At 33.8% G+C, this 19,953-nt stretch overlaps 1 protein-coding gene and 1 long non-coding RNA gene across 2 annotated transcripts; both read right to left on the minus strand.

The window, feature by feature from the left end:
* Nucleotides 1–1,133: 1,133 nt before the first annotated feature.
* LOC128235298 (acetylcholine receptor subunit delta-like) lies at nucleotides 1,134–3,868 on the minus strand. Its single transcript, XM_052950114.1, has 2 exons — nucleotides 3,176–3,868; nucleotides 1,134–2,662 (listed from the first exon to the last, which is right to left on the minus strand). The coding sequence occupies exons 1-2, from the start codon at nucleotides 3,185–3,187 to the stop codon at nucleotides 2,036–2,038; spliced, it is 639 nt and encodes a 212-aa protein (XP_052806074.1). The 5' UTR covers nucleotides 3,188–3,868; the 3' UTR covers nucleotides 1,134–2,035.
* A 2,035-nt stretch (nucleotides 3,869–5,903) lies between these two features.
* Nucleotides 5,904–16,569, minus strand: LOC128235299 (uncharacterized). Its single transcript, XR_008261180.1, has 3 exons — nucleotides 16,374–16,569; nucleotides 8,700–8,947; nucleotides 5,904–6,460 (listed from the first exon to the last, which is right to left on the minus strand). It is a non-coding gene; the product is annotated as an uncharacterized LOC128235299 (long non-coding RNA).
* Between the last annotated feature and the right edge of the window lie 3,384 nt (nucleotides 16,570–19,953).

A 19,953-nucleotide genomic window follows, 5' to 3' on the forward strand; every position in this document is an offset into this window, starting at 1 on the left:
ACTTCCTTAAAAAAATTAAAACATAAATAACTATCTGTTTGTTTTAAGAAAAACATGTATTTTAATGACTCAATTAAGAATCAAATGTATTATTCTGATTATGCAAGGAGATATTTTGAAATAAAAATGCACGCAAACCAGTTTTGGATGGAAATAAGGATGATGAAGCGTGTCGTCGCTTAAAACAATGAGTTTTCAAATGATACAAGCATTATAGAAAACACGATTTAGTTGAGAAATTGAGCGGTTAGAAATATGACTCGGAAACCGTCGTGACGTGGTTTAGGTTTAGGACAAAAAACTAATCGTGAATAATGAGTGTACGTGCATTTGTTCGATCCGTTTTCAACAGACAAATTAAGAAGATGTTAGCATTAACTACAATAAATATGTATATGTTGGTTGTGTTCATGTGTTAACACCGTCGGAGTCTTTGTTATCTATGTATAAAGGGTGTGGGCGATAAAATATATATAATAAATAATGTGTTACCCATTATTACGTTGAATCTATAGAATCATCGTAAATTATTCCTTTTTTCACATTGCAAAGTGCAGTTTAGAGAATCGAAAAGACCCTGAATATTCCAGATTCAATATCAGTTTGACAAAAGGAAGTCAATCAGGCCTTTAGTGGTTGTAAATGGGACATTATTCGTGTTGACATATTGGATTCGCTTGGGTTTACTACATTCCTGTACACTTAATAACCAGGAATGTTTCGATGATGGAGTGAAAATGGGAGGTTGGTGTCAGTTTCAATATGGCGCCAAGATGCTTTTTTACAATGATTTCCTGCATACCCGTTAACCAGATTTATTTGTGTGTGTCCACTTGAGGAAAGTTTTAGGAAAGTAACGTTACGCGGAAAAATACTAGTATTACCACAATGATCTTGCCGTTTACGGAACGTGCACTGGCGGACAACCCGTGACCTTCGTATACGGGACTCTTAAACACGTCTTGTTTTACGACATTAAATTGTTATGCCACAGCAAATGCGAAAATGACAGCGTCTTTACAAGTCACAGTCACAACACTAAACCAACAATACAACAAGCACATCCCAAATACGAACTACAAACTGCAATATAACAACAAATGTCACTGGTGATACCATTTATATTTCAAGCTATTAATATTGTGGTGAGAATACAAAATAGTATATATGCAGAGAGGGATATATAATGAAAATAAGGGGAAAAAACTCATGTAAACCAAAGATACATCTGTCCACAATTTCATTGCGCAACACTTTATTTGTTCATTCCAAATTTTTTCGTCTATTTCTTTCTACGTTAGTTAAAGTATCAAATCGATAAAACTAGTCTCTGTGTTAGACAATTGCAAGCACATGGGTTCCCAAACATGTTTCAATACTATTTCGTTTAAGCTTACGTCATGAACCAACTTTCATCCGCTTGACGTCAGTGCACACCATTGCTTTTCATTATCGACTGCCGGTTAGGAATTAATCGTAGCTTAAATTGATTTCATTTTAATTTAATGAAAGCAAATCCGCATATACTAGAATTGATATTCTAAAGGACAACTGACTTCATTGAAAAACACTCAATTTCAACTGCTCGAGTCCTCTCATGCTCATTTGGAAATATAGTTAATATCGACCCTTGCTTGATCCATATCCAACATTTGATTGTATTTTTCACATTTGTCTTGTTGGTATATCAAGAGAAAGGAATGCTATGAACACAGTTTAAAAGTGAGGTCCTTCGGTCGTCGAAACTATATCCAAGACTGAAAAAAGCAGTTTCGGTTTAGGTGGAGATGTTGTTTGACAGAAATTAAAGATTCAAAACTGCGAATGTCATCTAGCATCGGCTAAAACGGTTTTCTATTTTCAAGAAATTATTATATAAGGCATTATTTTGTATTGAATATTTCCTTGTTATGAACGTACATAAGTTAGCTTATTATCCTGTGGCATACAGTAAGTATAACGAGTACGTTAAACCATTCTCAAATCGAAATCGGTACAACATTTCGATGCCTTAACAACCATATATAATTAAGTTTTAAATTATTGCGAGTTTTGTTCCGCTGGTTGGTTCGTAGTACAGACAACAAAATAGTATGTAGTGACAGCCACAGTAAAGAGGAGAAAAAAACCAGAATAACAGATAATCAAGAGCATTAACAACTTCTTTCCATGATATGCTGTTGGCCTTTACGTCAACTCCCTTGCTTTCTATGTTGAAACTGTGCTTTCTTTTTCTTCCTCCCATTTTGCACCGTATTGCCATGGTAATGTTGTATATGACCTTAAAACATCCGCCGACAGGCTGGTCGATTTCATCTCTTGTGAGAAGTCTCAGTTGAAACAATGATACAACAACAATAGCAGTAGTATCAACACACAAGATTGCCAGGAATATCGAAAGTATTGGAACATCATCAGAACTACTCGGTAGTTCGGACGAAACAATAGTCAGAAAAACTGCTATTGACAGAAAAATGGTGACTGCGTACGAGGCACGCTCTCCCGACGAGATAGGCAGCACGAACGTGAGAATTGCCAAGAACGAAAGAAGCAAAAGAGGGGTAATTATATTGATGACGAAGTGGCTCGGCTTTCTCTTCATTTTTATTTTGAAGATAATTGAAGAATCCCCTGTCTTTTCTTGTTCAACGGAAGAACCAATCTGGAATTATAAATTAAAATAAAGTCCTTCTTAGCAATAAATTGTTTCATACACTTTTCAAATAAACAGCTGTCACTATCTAAACCTTAAGTATACATCTAAGGATTATTAGTACAATTGGCCAAAATTTCGAATTATTTATGATTTTACAAAGAATAATTAGTAGAAATTATACCTTTTTTATTACTTTAATTATCATCAATAATAATAGAAATAATAATCATGATAATAACAATAATAATAATATTACTACTAATACTACTACTACTACTACTACTACTACTACTACTGCTGCTGCTGCTGCTGCTGCTGCTGCTGCTGCTGCTACTACTACTACTACTACTACCTACTACTACTACTACTACTACTACTACTACTACTACTACTACTGCTACTACTACTACTACTACTACTACTACTACTACTACTACTACTACTACTACTACTACTTCGTCTACCACATTAAGTATAATATGTACACCGCTTGGATTCGGCACTATATCAGTAACCTACCAGAGTCCACATAGCGTTTTCCTCGTACTCGCGTTGACCTATCTGATCCTTTTCCTTGAGGATCTTCACGTCGTTTTCGGAGAAGCTCCAGGCTGTGATCTTTATGGGGCATTCCTGTACGTCGAACGGGAAATACGTAATGTCAACGTCACAGGTAGACTCAAGAATCTGAAAAAATGTGTTTAACTTAAAACAAACGCGAACTAGAAGTGCAAATACGGAAAACCCAATCTGAGAGTAGCAAGAAGATAATTAAAATACATGTTGATGTTTTGTTCTTGCATTAAAATGGTTCTTTTATTGTCCTACTCGAAATGCAAATATGCTACAATGCATTTTATTTTAACACCGTTTTTGACTGATGGTAATGTCGGAGGCCGCGGATGGTTTTCTTGGGGGATGAATCATGATTTTCAAACAGTTTTCAGCAAGTCAATTGCAATATCACAGAATAAAGCAACTGATTCTTAATGCCAATATTTTAACAGAAGGATACATTTAACATGACAAACTACAAAAAAAGCACAGTAAAAAATCAAATATAAATGGCAACTGGTCAAAGACAAAGACAAAGAACACAAACAACAAAACAATCACAGACCAGAAACATAGAACAACAGCATAAAACTCCACAAAAAACAACAACAATTTTTATCAAGGCTTATTAGGTACCGCCTTTGAACGGTCAGTAAATGTAATTTACTCCGGGTTTAAACTAGTTTATGTGCAAAGCCTAAATCGTATCCCATCAATCCCGAATGAAATAAAAACGTAAATGGTAAGTCTTATCAAAGTTTGCATTAATTTGAGGAACTTTAATAATAAAACAAATAATTATAAAAACATCTATTAGGTAAACCAAAAACACAAAGACATAGCTGCTTTGGTCAGTGCGATAACTTCCTTAAATTGGCTAGTTTTATGGACACTTTATGAAGCTGACTCTCAACTTATTTTTATTTTATAGTCAATTCTAAAAGATCTAATACATTTGAATAATGTTTTGGCAACTATCTACAAAACAGGTTAAGGCTGTAGAGATTTACCATCAATTAAATACATCAGGTACTTTGTTTGTGCCGTACGCAAATAGAGGAAAGTGATTTGTTTCGAAAGGAGCAATCTTTTTCATCATGTGAATCCATAAAATAATTTTTGACGAGTGTTTTTTTTTTGTTTGATGCAACTAAACACAGTAGGAAATGTTTTTCATTCAATGCTTACTTTGTTTCTTATTACACTTACTTTTAATTTACATTAAATGGAAAATGTACAACATTTTAGCCGAATGGGTCTTGGCGGAAATGACGTCATATATTGTGTTTTACCACCAATCATTTCTGCAAAGTTTGGTTATGCCTGATTACCGCCACTGTTACTCGGCAAGCCTCGCCTCTGTCACTGTCACTTGGATTCAACAAGTTTAGTGTTTGGCTGGTCACCACCGCTTAGACTCGGCAAGAATTGGGTCTAGCAGGTCAACATTACTCGGACTCGAGCATCGGGTGTGCCAAGTCACCGCCTCTCGGACTCTGCAAATTAGGTCGGTCCGGTTCCTGCTAATCGGCTTAGGCCTTGTATGTTTACAGCCACTCGGACTATCAACCTTAGGTTTGCATGATCACCACCACTTGGCCACGGTAATTCTCTGGTCCGCCTGGTTACCGCCACTTGCCACGGTAATTTTCATGTCTGCATATTTACAGCCACTCGGACAATTACAACCTCAGGTTTGCCTGGTCACCGCCACTTGGCCACATAAATTGTCGGGTCTGCCTGGTCACCACCATTTGGTCTAGGAAATCCTCAGGTATGCCTGGTCACCGCTACTTGGCCACGGTAATTTTCGGGTCTGCCTGGTGACCGCCACTTGGCCACGGTAATTCTCGGGTCTGTCTGGTCACCGCCACCTGGCCACGGTAGTTCTCGGGTCTGCCTTGTCACAGCTACATAATTCAAGCTCATAATATATACATATACATATATATCTGCAACAAAACATTAATGTGTATGTTGCCGTTTACGATGTCCATCCGATTAACGATTTCCCTTTCATTCACAATGCTCTTCCCAATAATGATGGCCATTCTGTTAACAATTTCCATATCGTTATCGATGTCCTTTCCGTTCAGGTTTATCGCGATGACTTCTCAGTTCAGGTTGCCTTCAGTTGTCCGTTTTTGCTCCCTTTCCATTCGCTTTGTCCTTCCCTAAACGTAGTGCCCTCCGCACAGTATTCAAGCTACAGCTCTTGTAAGCAGAATGCTCTTTAGTTCCATATTAAAGTTTATTTGATGATGTGCATACAGTTGTCATATTATTCAGTAAGTATCGTTCGGATAAAGTGCAACGATATTCACATCATTGCAAGCTACTCATTGAATGCTGTCCTTAATAAAATGGTACAACTACCTTCGTGTTTCAAATACATTTACTTGCTCAGCGCGCTCGCGTACAATTTCAATAACTTGGATAGAAGGTGCAATAAATATTACTAATATTTTTAAGTTTCAAAATCCCCATAGATCCTCACCTGAAAGGGGTACCATTACACAATGCCAGAAGAAGAGATATATACTTTCAGGTATGAAGACCCAAGTGCTTTAAACTTTTTGAATGCATTCTGCAACGCAGCATCAGGTCACCATATGTCATCTTGTGGCTGTAAAACGTTACGAGGTGATGTTGTGAATGTAACGTTGTTAAGTGGTGTGATAACAAGTACTACTACTACTACTACTACTACTACTACTACTACTACTAGTACCACTACTCCAACCTTTGAATTAATAAGCATAATATACACACATAAGTGCTGCACGTCCGGCAAATAATGCCAAAAAATCTACTTTTTTCCAATAACATTATCAAGGTGTCATATAAAGTCGATTAAATAATAGTATTATCTTATCATTTGGTGAGGAAGGTACTAAAGTATAAATAACTGCAGTTAAATCAGCTAGTGAATTTATTTTCTTGACATTGTGACAAATCATCGAGATGTGCAGAAAGTACATAGGCAGTTATCATTTTTATTGCTTAATTATATTGGAACAAAATTCGTTTCTTTTTAAAGCCGATTCAAACATTTCAATATTCGTTTGCACGCCAAATTCTGATGGCATGGTAAAGTTTGCATGTATTCAGTTTTATAATTTACCAGAAAAGTATAGTTCTGGCCTCCGTAATCCGCCTGATTCCACTTAAGGAAAGCGTCAGTCCAAGTTAGAATCAGATATCCAGACAGCTTTATGCTTTCTTCTTGATCATTGAAGTCGATGATTGCTGTGGGTTTACAAGCATGTTGAAATATAAATGATGACAATACAACCATGTGAAACTGCGAAAATCATTATCGATTACTGAAGCTGTTTACTGAAACACGGTTATAATCTTATCATCATTATTTACTTTTTTCCAAACATGCATTATTTAAAAAAAAGGTAAATGTTTATCACTCATTTTTTTATGTTTTACATGTTATGTTTTTATGTTATGTCATGCATGTGTACGTATTGATTTTGAATAAAAGTGTCACTTTATCACATAAGATATTCTGAATCATAAACGGAATAAATTTTCATGTAGAACTTCGATAGTATGATTACAGTTAAAGAAGGAAAACACAGAGAGGTCAATTAAATATAACTTATTGAATTTAGGAAATCCATTTCGATTTGAAACACTTGCTTTACTTGTTTATGCTTGGAATAGGGTTACTTAATATATTGATATATTTTGTTTGTTCCTATCAAAACGGACAGATATGATAACAAAAGTATTTTGGTCAGTTTTCTTCTAATATATCATGGTTCGTTAATTTGAACATGATCAGGAGTTACTGCTTGATAAAATATCATATTAATTCAAAAGTCAATTAAGATGAGATGTTGGCAGATTTTGAGCATCAAATTTTACCATTTCATTGGATACACTTGCCGTCCTTGATAATGTGCAATTCACATAACTATTAGAATATGCGTACATACATTACTAATACACACTAACATGGACATTTTAATGTGTCTGGACACCAGATGATGCAATTGCAGAAACAAAAGAAAAGTGTCAACAACTCACACAAATTTGATATCGTTGTGTATAATGCATTTAATGTTACCTGCTTATGCATAACATCGCTTACGTTATAGTTATCTTTCGCATTGCTAACGTATTTTTTTCAATTCGAAGACAGTTAGGTTTGTTAACACGAGAGTATTCAAATATAGGGCCGGTATATGTATAATCACTATTCACGTGACTTTCACATGTTAAATATGCATACTGCATGTCTTCTTTATAGTTCGATCAATGCCAAGAAATGGAAACCTGATGTGAAACAACGTCGACACAGAGCCAGGCATATTACTGCAATAGATACTTTATACGTTATAGGTACATTCTTAACCAATATGAGGACCATCTCGTGTCCAATTCCTTTATATACACACATTGCAATTTAGTAGTTTCACCATGATACGCATAATTTCGATGAAAAATATGATCCTAAAAATAGAATCCGTAAACGTTTAGGATACGTTCTTATTAAAATGATTTCAAGCTATTCTAGATACTCTCTTAATACCTGCATTGGATTTTTTTCTCTAAAATAACGCATTTTAATTTAATTCAATCCCGTGCCCATTTCACTATTTAATTGCCTTAATTTTATTCTGAATACGGGTACTACGTTAAAGTATTCAGTGGGCAAGTACGCTCATGATATTCCCTGGTATATGTTTGTAACGACAAAGTTTTAAAAGTGAATTCCAAAAAAAACAGCTGAATTGTGGTAGTGATAACCAAATTATCATTACCATCTTTGTGATCTTCAACAGAAAGATTAAGTTTAAGCTTGATAATTGTCCACATTATCACGAGTAGCTTTATTATAATTTTAATTAACGCATTATGGAAAAGCATTTCATATAATCATTTAAAATATGGCCTGTTTTTCTTAATCAAATTACCAAACATGATGTTTCAAAAACTACTTAAATACGTGCAATAGCACGATAACGAATTTCTTAAACCCACCCTTCAAAAAGGCAGCTGCAGAAACTCGTCGTTATCGAAATACCACGAAGCAACGCTACGTTGTTATGATTTGTGACATCCATATGAAGAGTTTTGAATAAAATGGTGACTACTTTGTAAGCTGATTTAAACATTGTAATGATATTGTGAAGTACATACTATCTCTGAACATATTGCGAAGCATAAATTATTTTGGAGACATAAGTAATACGAAGAATTCAAAATTGTTAATCCGTTAATAAACAAAACAACAAAGAAACTAAAGAATATGGCTTCAAGACATCCATTAAATAGTTTTTCCAACGTTTTCTAAATGCTACTTCATGATCGCTCTCTATGGGTGTTAAATGCTCTTTCATAAAAACGCTCTAAATTGCTGCTATATCGCCCAGTTAGTTTTAGACAAAAATGCCCAAATTCCATATCCGTACTACGTGAATGGATTTAATGATTTTTTTATATATATGTTTACAGATTAACGACTCACAATATCAATGATAGGAACAATTCACTTCGATGACATCTGTCTGATTGAAAACCGGCTTCACATTTTTGTTGTAGCCATCTAACAGCTTGCTTTGCAAGGCCTTGGCATCGTCAGCAGTCTGTGCTTCTACTAGGGCTGTAAATCCAATCGCCAGCAGGCACGCATGGAACAAAATGCGCGTCTTCATGCTCAAATGTCTCACTAAGATTCAAACGATTTTTTTCCTAAGGAAGATTTTTGACCATCACCTGGAATAGATGGACACATAGTTATGTATACCTGTGAACTTAAGAAAAGTTTCTTTTGATTGCTGTGTTGCATCTGAAAACAGTGTGGTTCTTGAAAACGGACCGCTTAAGCCGTTGCGAAGGGATGGAGCGATGGCCGTTCCAATTTAATGTTCGTACGCTTCATAATTAATGTATTTAATACTTTCTAAACATCTCTTCAACAATGTATACTTGTTAACGGTACGCGCTGCTCATACGGTAATAATCGAAAGTAGTATTATTTAAAAAGCATTCTTGATTTTTTACCACAACTAACGTGTCATAGGAATCAGAAATCCTAGTGCGATTGTTTTATACGAAGGAAATATGAAAGCGTTAAGTGGACAGCATTCTTAAAGTTTACATAGCGTGTTGAACTATATGGGTCAATCTTATCAAAGTATATTTGTCTTCTTTCTGTTATTTATTATATACAATATTAACTAATTTCAAAGTCTCATTTTCAGATGGCCCTCGTAACTACTGCACCAAGCAGTATAACACCAGTTACACAGCACAAAGCATCACTGAGACCGGGTTTATTGAACTATATTTAAGCCAAGTACACAAATATTGCAATGATTTATGTACCCCGACAAAGGTAACTTGTTATTTGCTTGGATCTTAGGTTTTGCTTAAGGAAACGGGTTTCATAATTTAGCCCCTATACTATCGCAATGATTGCGAGGAAATCCCCAAATACCACCAGTATATTTGCTCCAACCACGTTTATCATCAGCCCACACACAACAAAGAGGTTCAACCATTCCCCACCACAGTCCAATTTCAGACTACCCAAAGTAAAGTCTCTTCTACGAGCTCAATTAAACACTAATTTATTGAATACCTATTGATTTCCTATTTACAAACTTAATAACTTCTCTTTGTCCAATCCCTAATAAGCATTGGGCAATTAACATATCCCGACTGAAATAGCTAAATACAATCTCATTCTTAAATTTATCTACTCATTCCATGAACTTTTCTCATAAAAACAACTGTTCCAAATTGCATTCCCCATTATAAACAATTAACTGCTATGACGAAATCAATGAATGAGACATTGAATTGATTTGAAATGCCGTTAATTGCTGTTTTAACGATGTTATTATAATCTCATTATATACGAAAAGTCTAACGAAATCATCTGAAATATATATATGTGTATTAACTGTTCAGGCTTTACCAAAGCAAAGGAAAGTCACAAACGACGGAGGATACATTCGACTTATAACTTGGGACCTTGGTATATTGCTATGTTGGCAAACTACGAAATAACGCTGCCTTATGGAAGCAAACAAAATACGACAACAAATCTATGTTGTAAGCAAGCCTGGAACTAAATCACTAATCTGAATATACGATTAACGTTTGATGTAACGTATATGTTACCATATATATCTGTTTAAGAAGTGTCATTTAATGCTTGTTCTTTCATATAATTTTGTTTACATAAATTATTGAAATATAGCACGATATAATGTACTTGACCTTGAGCACGGTTTGTAAAGAGTTGGATGAACTCAAGAAGTCATCACACTTAAATCAGATTAAGCATTTTACCCAAGTCCATTCAAACTTTGTTATGAAATATTGCCCTACAACTAAGCACATTCCCACAAATGGTTATCAGCTGTGTGCTTCTTTGATAAAACAAAATACACAGTTACCATATGCGCACGAGACAATGTAGAAAGACGCCATAGTTTTCATGGTTCAGAAGCAAATAATTTAAGCTGATAAAATACTTCACGATTTGGTTAGACATGTACTTTAAGGATATAACACTCCGGGCAATATCATTGGCATGCCGTTTGGAACGAGCACAAAAACAATAAAAAAATACCACATACACATGTAATTCAAACTGACAGTACGTATGGATATCCCTTTCCTGTAAATATGTTGTTATATTTTGCATCTTAAAGATTAAATGGTTCACGTTGAAAGGGAGACAACCAGGGTTTAAAGAGTAATAAATGCTTTCCATTTCAAGGTACTACTCTCTTGTGCACAACTCCATATAGGGGATATTGTCAATTTAAAACGTATATCGGTAATATGCGTTCTTGGATTGAAACCAGGACCTACCGCACCCGAGCCGGACGCTCTACCATCAACATGATCAAACAATTATGCCTTTTTATCCACTCTTAGCACTCTAGTGGACCGTGTTCGTGTTTTGTCAAAGACTAATGAAATCCTAGCATCTTCATAGACATATGGCCGTTGAAAAGGATAAACACAGTAATCCATGTGGACCCAGAAGTTGTCAAACTATTGGCTAAGGCCCCTGTAGTGACGCCTCTGTGAAGTCATAGTTTACTGCTTGATTACAGTCGAAACCCGTTGGCCCGAAATCGCTTGGTTCGAATTATACCTTGGCTCTAAATGGACGTAAAGGACTTAAAGGACCGATTTCTTGAAACTTAATTTAAGTATTTAAGCTTTGATGTTATTCTAACTTGTATCTCTTATTATTTCTTTGCTTTGCCTTTAAAAGGAACATCACCTCAGCTTACCTAATAATAAACAGCAATTGAAACAGGAGTTTGTCTTAAATGCATCATGACTACAACAGATATATTGACATATACATTCGCAAGCAGTGTACAAAATGCATGTGTTTACAGATTGTTTACCGGAACGAAATTCAACGGTCCAAATGCTACAATATATCAAATTGTTAATGGGCCAGTCATTCGTAATGATGAAATATAAACGAAAGATCATTATTGCCAACAATAAAGTACATACTTGTGATTGAAATGACAGTTGATATGAAATATCCTCCCTGTAAATGATGCAAACATGATACATGATACAAAAATTGCATGTCGATCAAAGGTTTGAAAACATAATTAATATTACCTATGCCACAAGCACAAATATAAACGCTGTTGAAGGATGTGGAAATAAAACAAAAAACTTTTTCATGTTTCTAGTTAATTTACATACAGTTTTAGCTAATAAGTTGATGAACGGAAACATAATTGCATTATTAACGGTTTACGTTTTATTTTAAGGAAAAGAAATATCACTTATGCCTATATTTTAGTAAATATCGTCGAAACCTTGCTAGCAAATGTAGTCCCCCATGGCAACTAGGCATTGTTCACTCTAAGCACAGTTGCTTTTTACCTCAAGTTGCTTTTACAGTATAATTCACCCACGGCTTTTAAGCCTCTTTTAAGCCTTTGCACATATGTATATTTATTAAACTATGGTATTGCTGCACAAAGCATGAATGAATGCAATGGTTTGTGAAAGGATTTCGTATAGATTCAATGGTGATAAACAAACTTGTCAGTTAAATAGACTTTCTACTCTCTTCTGTATTCTTTTGCACTCATGTCATGTATTTGTATCCCGACCGTCCTTAATTGTTTGAGGCTGTTGTATATAAAACTTATTAAATCATTTGAGATAAATCAGATATTACCTTCAAGAAAAAAAATACAAAAAAATAAACAGAAATGCAGTTAAAAGATACGACTTATCCGAAAAAAAAATGATATAAAGTTCATGAAAATGGCAACAATATAGTTTTCATCTGCCTCCGGGTATAATATAGGGCTTGCTATTTGTAGGTTACAACAAATATTGATAACACTTTCATTAGGCGTTGAATATTGGCTGGAAAAGAAACAGTTGTATCTATCAAAGCTCGGCGGGTAATACTAGGTAAACCCGGATAATAAATTAAGATTTTCGGTCAAAACAGGGTATATGCGCTTCCGTAAGTTTCTTTCTAATCATACGTTTACTCAAATAGTATGCTATTACAAAATACGAACAGCTTTCATGGTAATAGTATACGTAAGGAATGAATTGCGGGATCGATGCCATCATCGGGGTATGAACGCAATTGGGCTTGACAAAGTGTGTGGTGTCCATGCGAACTTTGACCATCCCAATTGCGTTCATATCCCCGATAATGGCATTAATCCCGCATTTCATTACTTATATTTACATCAACACTTCATTAGTTCGTTCAAGAATTGTTAAAATAATACTTTATTTCATTAAGAAAACCTTTCAGTAATCCTTTTTTACCCATTCTAAAAAATGGAACGACCCGACAGTAACCAGATTTTTCTTTAAATGACGTCACAATAATGCGGGGATAGATCAACCACTTGAAATCACTTTTAAACGTATAATTGAAACACTTATGGTAGCAATACATTTGACATGTCATAAATTTAAAAAAATCAAAAATGATGATTTTTATTTTTCGCGACCTGCTGACACAATAGTTACAATAACAACCTCAACAGTTTTAACGTAATTATATTGTTATCCGAACATATCCGAAGATGTTACGACTATCGTGTGATAACCGCAATTGCCGAAAGGCAGCTCATTTAAGGAATTGAAGACGTGTTAATATTCTGAAATAACAAAAATGCCACACTTATATATAAACTAACTGTAAAAGCACACAACACGTATCGTCATTCTGCAGTCTTACATGTAATTCATTTGAAAGATTATCTCATACCAGAATGTATGTTATTGAATGCATTTGTGATGATAAGGTTAACAATGAATGCAAAAGCCCTGATTATGAATTACATGAGAATGCTAGATCCAAGATGAAATGAGATGAGCGTTGTGTATTCTTACTTAAACTATACCAATATATATATATATATATATGAGAGAGAGAGAGAGAGAGAGAGAGAGAGAGAGAGCGAGAGAGAGAGACAGAGAGAGAGAGAGACAGAGAGGGCTTGTGCAGTCTTAAATTATAACAGCTTTTATAGTGAGTATTGTTAATATGAACTTTTCCTTAATGTTATTTTGACCACAGCTAGGGTATTACATTTATTTTTGTATTTCTTAATCAATTTACCATTCATGCATTTATTTTATTATTTAATTTTCTACCCATGGCGATTGTCCAAAAAAAATGCTGTTTCCAAGAGGTTTAAATATTATACTGTTTAACTCTGAAGTATATTGTTACGTTTATAGAGCGAGATTTACACTCAGGGCAAATTTACCCCTGTGAGACACTGAACCCAATGCGGGAATATGTTCATATGGAGGCAAATACACACGGGGGTAAATTTATCCAAGGTTCAACCTTGCTTGAAGTCTAGATGTAACTTAAATCTTACCCGTGGTATTGAATGTCAGATAAGCACAACCATTGATTTTCGGGTATTGTTTCTAATTTGGCAAGGCTTCATAATGAAAAAAGTAAAAAAAAAGTTTATATTCCAACATATTTTTTTTTTCATTTTTAAAACTTTTTGAAATGTATTCAAGACTGCTTCTTCAAAGGACTGAAATATCATGCCAGTTCTTGATATATATATATATATATATATATATATATATATATACTTCTAACACGTGTTGCTATTTTGTATTTCTTTACGACACAATCAGCTACCAAAATAAAATGCTAAACCTTTAAAACATTTATATATCAACGCTTTTGAACACATATTTCAGCTGACAGTTGTGATGTTATCATCTCACCCGAATCTTATTTGGGGGTTTTCGTAATTAAATAAACGTGAATGCGTGCATTTAAATTGCTTTATTAAAGAATAACATGTCCCTTTTGATAGACAGATTTCTGTTTTACTTACACTTATAATTCTTAATTAATGCAAAATAATATCGCTCAGTTAATAAGATTATTTGCTTGATTTAATACGAAAATTGAAATATTGCGTTAGTTATATTAGCTTTCTAGCTGCCAAATGTTCTTTTTAACGCAATCTATTTGCATCTTATTATATAAAGTTAATGCTATGCATTACCATTTGAACGCGTCTTAAGAAAACCCCAAGTGTAAATGTTTCCCACGTCGCGTTTAAACATTTATCATTATGGATATATGATACAACTGTTTAAAATAAATCAACAAAGCATTCAGTTTCATATTGCTTTTTTATTATTTGGGTATATAGGCTCACGGTACAACTATTAAAGGCAGAGAAGTACATAAAATATAACCTATATTCAAATTCCAGTGTCAATCTGATGTTTAAACTTGCATCAAAATCTGTGTCAAAATCTTAATGTATATGACAGCATTATACACTCAAAGTAAAAAATTGTGTTTTTTGCTCATTTGACATGACTTTGATCTTTCACATCAGGTTCAATATATGTGCCAGGGAATATGAAGATTCAGATTTCATCCACTTGAACTCTAAAGCAATCACCTGAATCAAATGTAAATCAGTTAGCATCGAACCTACTAGATATGTTGATTGTTAGTTTTCACCATCCAGTTAAAATATTCACATGTTGCACATAAGTAACGAAAATATATACACATACGTATGTATCTAATTATGCATTCTCTATACATAGCAAACTGAGTATCTGCGCAAAGAATGTTGTAATATGTTTTAGGTTTAAGTTCACTGTGTATCACATACATAATTACCAACATTGATACTCTTTTTAATCCATTATAGAGGTATATCCCGTCGGTTTTGCAAATCTGTATTTAGGGACGTTTAATGAGTATTCAGGGTTAATAGGTTGTTACGTATAAAGCAGCAAAGCTAAGCATAATTTAACAAACATTTTATCAATATAGTTTCAGAGGTTTTTGTTATACAATATTTCGGTAAAACAAAACAAACAAAATATATTTTATATAAATACTTATATATTATACAAACTCAAATTCACAGAATACATCTTTATTCAGTTTCAAATGATTTCAATTATACTTATTGACATTTTCCCCTTAAATCTCTGTTCGAGAGAAAGGGCACTTATGCAAACGGATGCTGCTGTTTGAGGAATATAAAGTACAAATGATGAAATTGACGATGGTATGAGGGTGTTGGAGTTCTCCCCCAAAGTAAATTTTAATAACTTCTAGTCAAAACTTTTGAGCGAATAGTATGACTTTCTTTATCTATTATTAACATAGTCAGGTCAACATATAGCATTGTCCATGAGTATGCTGTAAAAGATTGGTATGAGGCTTGTTGACGCTACTGATTCGCAATTTTTAATATCGCTCACTAAAAGGTCGGTCACAGATGCGATATGGATATAGGGGTGTGGATGCGGTGCTTTCTACTTCAGCAATATTAAGTTTAACGGACACGTTTGCGGATACATATGCAACTTCGAATTTGCATACTTAAGCGTCTTAATCGACAATGTTAAATACATACAATTGAAATTATCAAAACTGATTGTTGTAATTGCTGCAGTCAACCTATACCTTTGGGTGTTCAAGTAACGATTTAAATACCTTCAATATCATCGAAATATTCGACCTGTAATTGATGCTGATTTAAGACAAACATTAAAGACAATCAATGGTTTGAAACACATATTTTAATAAAAAACTTCGTCACAAACACAAACATGGATGCTGTTATACTTTTTATCATAATTAAAAAATATGACTTACTTCTCAATAATCCAGCAACAATCACCGAAACCTTGCGGGCAAATACATTGCCTATCGACCAGTAGACATTGTTCACTGGTTCTTATCCGATCACAGGTACATATGTTTTATTTAACTCAAGTTAAATATACTTTCCTTTCACACAGGTTTTCAGTAGCTATTGTATTACAGTAAAATTCACCCACCGCTTTAAACTTCTTTTAAGCCATTGCACATTCGCTTATTTAACCACGGTATTGCCTGTCAAGTTCGTATAAAATCAATGAATGCAATGGTTTGTAAAATGGCTCTCATAGGGTTTCAATGGTGATGTACAGTCATGTCAGTGCATCTAGAAATGCGACTATAGTCTTTGTTCTGTTTTCTTTTGCGCTCAAGTTATGTCATTGTATCTCGACCATCTTTAAATGTTTAAGGCATCTGGATATTAAGCTTACTGGAATATCATATATTAAATGAGCGGTGTGTATACTTCAACGCATACTAAATCGTTAAAGCAGTCTCAAATTTAAACAGCCTTTCTTGGGATTTTGGAGATTATTGTAAAAACCCTTAATATGATTTTGACCAGCGGATGGTATTACAATTTTCTTTGTAGTACTTATTCTCATACATAACCATTCATACATGGATTTTTTTCTCATTGCCATATTAAGATTCCTTGCTATTTTAAGAAGAAATTCACACACTAATATATCTTAACGAGTAGAAAAAGATTTCCGTTCGGCAAAGGATGGTTTAAAACCTTAAAATATGCAGCACTTATTTTGAAAACTGCAAAGCGTTGTTTGTTTCGTGATTTCTAAATTGTTAATTTGTGCAAGGTCATTCAGTGGTAAAACCTCCATTTTTCTGCAGAACAATCATACTTTGCCATTCAGTTATTGAATGTATGGAAAATATGGCATAGTTTTCCATAGCATGGCGTGGATCGATAAATTCACGATAGTGTCCAAAATGGCTGTCATATAATGATAATCTCACAAAAACAATTTTGTTTAAATTGGGCATATTCCTTACCTAAGATAAAGATAAATATTCACATGGATATTATGTCTCTTATATTGTACCTCAAATATATATATCCAATTTTCCACTTCCAAGTTATTTGTCAGTTATAGGTTCGAGTAGAACAATACCCTTCAATAATCTACACATCCTTTTCTTCTGTTTTAGTCTATTTATTTTTTGTCAAACAATTGTGATTTGAAAACTGTTTTTTCCTTCAATTATGATAACATTTAGCGTAAAGTTTTCATATTTTTGTTTTAAAAAGGCCAACATTTCATAGAATAACTGCATGTCTATGGTGGTAACAACGTTGATATTGATGTAAGAGTGTTGAATAAATAATGATAGTGTCAATTAAAATCATATATTAATGTATGGCAGATATCTATGTTATACTGTCTTCATTCTAACCTTAATAACTGTTCACTTCAATATCAAAGCCAATGCCAATACAAACAAGGTAAAGAAATAAAAGAAAGGCATAGTTGCTTACATAAGGGTATATTAAAACTGGCAATTTATTAAATCTCTATTTTTTCTATATTTGGATACTTTTTGATGAACTGTTTTTAATATTTCATGAAAATACCTTAGTGTTATCTAAATAAATACTACCCAAAGCGATTGCCAAGAAAGTGCTGTTTTTAACAGGTTTTAAATTTCATACTGTAGTATAGTGTTACTTTTATATAACGATAGGTGGCAGCAATTGGCCCCTATTGAACAAGAAACCCCATGGGCAAATGTGTGCATATTATTGCAAATACCAAAAGAATTAAATTAACCCATTGGTACAAATTTGCCCAAAGTCAGGAGGTGAAAGGAAGTGGAATGAATATCACCCGTGGTATTTAATTTCAGATAAGCAAAACAATTGATTTGGCAGACTTTACCTTAAATCATTACATTGATTTTTATGGATTTATTTCGGTAAAACCTTTTTGAAATGGCTCGAAAGACAGTTTCTACAAACGGCTGAACTATCATGTTAAATTTTGATTTAAATATTTTGGTATTTACTTTAGCTATTTCGTCTTTTTCGATACGCATCAGCTACCAAAATGAAATGCTTGACATGCAAATACATTTAATTATCAACGCTATCATTCACCTACTTCAGCTGACACTTTAGATGTTATCATTAGACTACATTATTAATGTGTTTTGTAATAAAATAAACGTGAATACCCGCAGTTAAAATGCTTTATGACATAAGTGCGTATCTGTTTTGTAGGAAAATATCTTTATGACTTACCTTATATTACTGCAACAGAGTATCGCTCAGTGTTCAAGGTATATCATCGGAATAAATACAGAAATTAAATTTTTGCGTTAGTAATATTAGCTTTATAATTGCTAAATGTACTTTTCACCACTAATATTTTGCGTTGTATTAATAAATCAAATGTTCTGAATTACCATATGAACGCGTTGAAGGAATACCTCAAGTGCAAACCTACCAACGTTGCATGACAACTTATATATTATGGATAAATGGTATAACTGTTTTTAAATGCACTTAATCATTACGAATCAAATTCGTTTGAAATCAACATGCAAATATGACAACTATCGACAACGTTATTACTTATTTCGTCACTTTTTTGTAAAAGTCGTAACATTAATCATTTACTTAAAACACATTATATTTCATCCCTTTTTTCAAAATGTGTATTAAAAGTCAAGGTAACCATAGAATATCCATACTAAAGCGCATCCAGTGCTAAACAAGCTTAATATCAATATTTGTGCAAGATACCTGTTGAACTATCCAGCCTGAACGTATCCCTTTTAAATTGTCCAGTTTTTTTTTAAACCTTGTATGTTATTTTTCCAGTCACAAACAACTCCAAAACAAAAACTTTGCAGTTGTAATAAGTATTAAGAAATGCGTATCGTCAAATCAGTGCCTTCAACCTCATACGGGGGCAAATTCAAAGTGTCTTCTCTAGACACTATTGGTCCAAAGCAGCCCTCTGTATTACTGTGATAACCGTGAAGTTAAATTTATATTATCATTATCGGTGTTTACATAATGCTAAACTAGATCTTATTTGGCCTCGTTCTGGCTACCCTCTTCAAAACTGCAATATAGCTACCATAAACTGACTGTTCTCACGTCAACAGTATGTAAACAAAACCTTTTCCAGTCCAAATTGTGCCAAACGTAAAGTTAAGAGGTTAAGAGGCTCTATTAAATGCCAAATAAACATCAGTTTTGCAATACGTGGGACCATTAAGTGAATAGAAGTCCATTATAGGTTCTCAAGTCAATTAAGTGCCCAGTTAATCAAATGTCTGCTGAATTCATTAAACAATCAAGTGTCAGACATATCACATGAGGGCTCATTTGCTTCAGTTCCAAATAAACACAAATGCAGCTACAGTTTAGTCCATCATATGTCAAAAAACACGAAAACATTACAATCGGAATTTTAAACAAAGAAGGCTTCTAACCAAATCCTTCGTTCATTTAGTAATTTCGGTAAAAGCATTTACATATATATCAACAAATCTCAGAGGGTCTATACTACTATAAACCACAGTAAATGCATATGTTGCTCAACAG

The sequence above is a fragment of the Mya arenaria genome, chromosome 5 (assembly GCF_026914265.1).
Source record: "Mya arenaria isolate MELC-2E11 chromosome 5, ASM2691426v1".
In the NCBI taxonomy this organism is placed as follows: Eukaryota; Metazoa; Mollusca; class Bivalvia; order Myida; family Myidae; genus Mya; species Mya arenaria.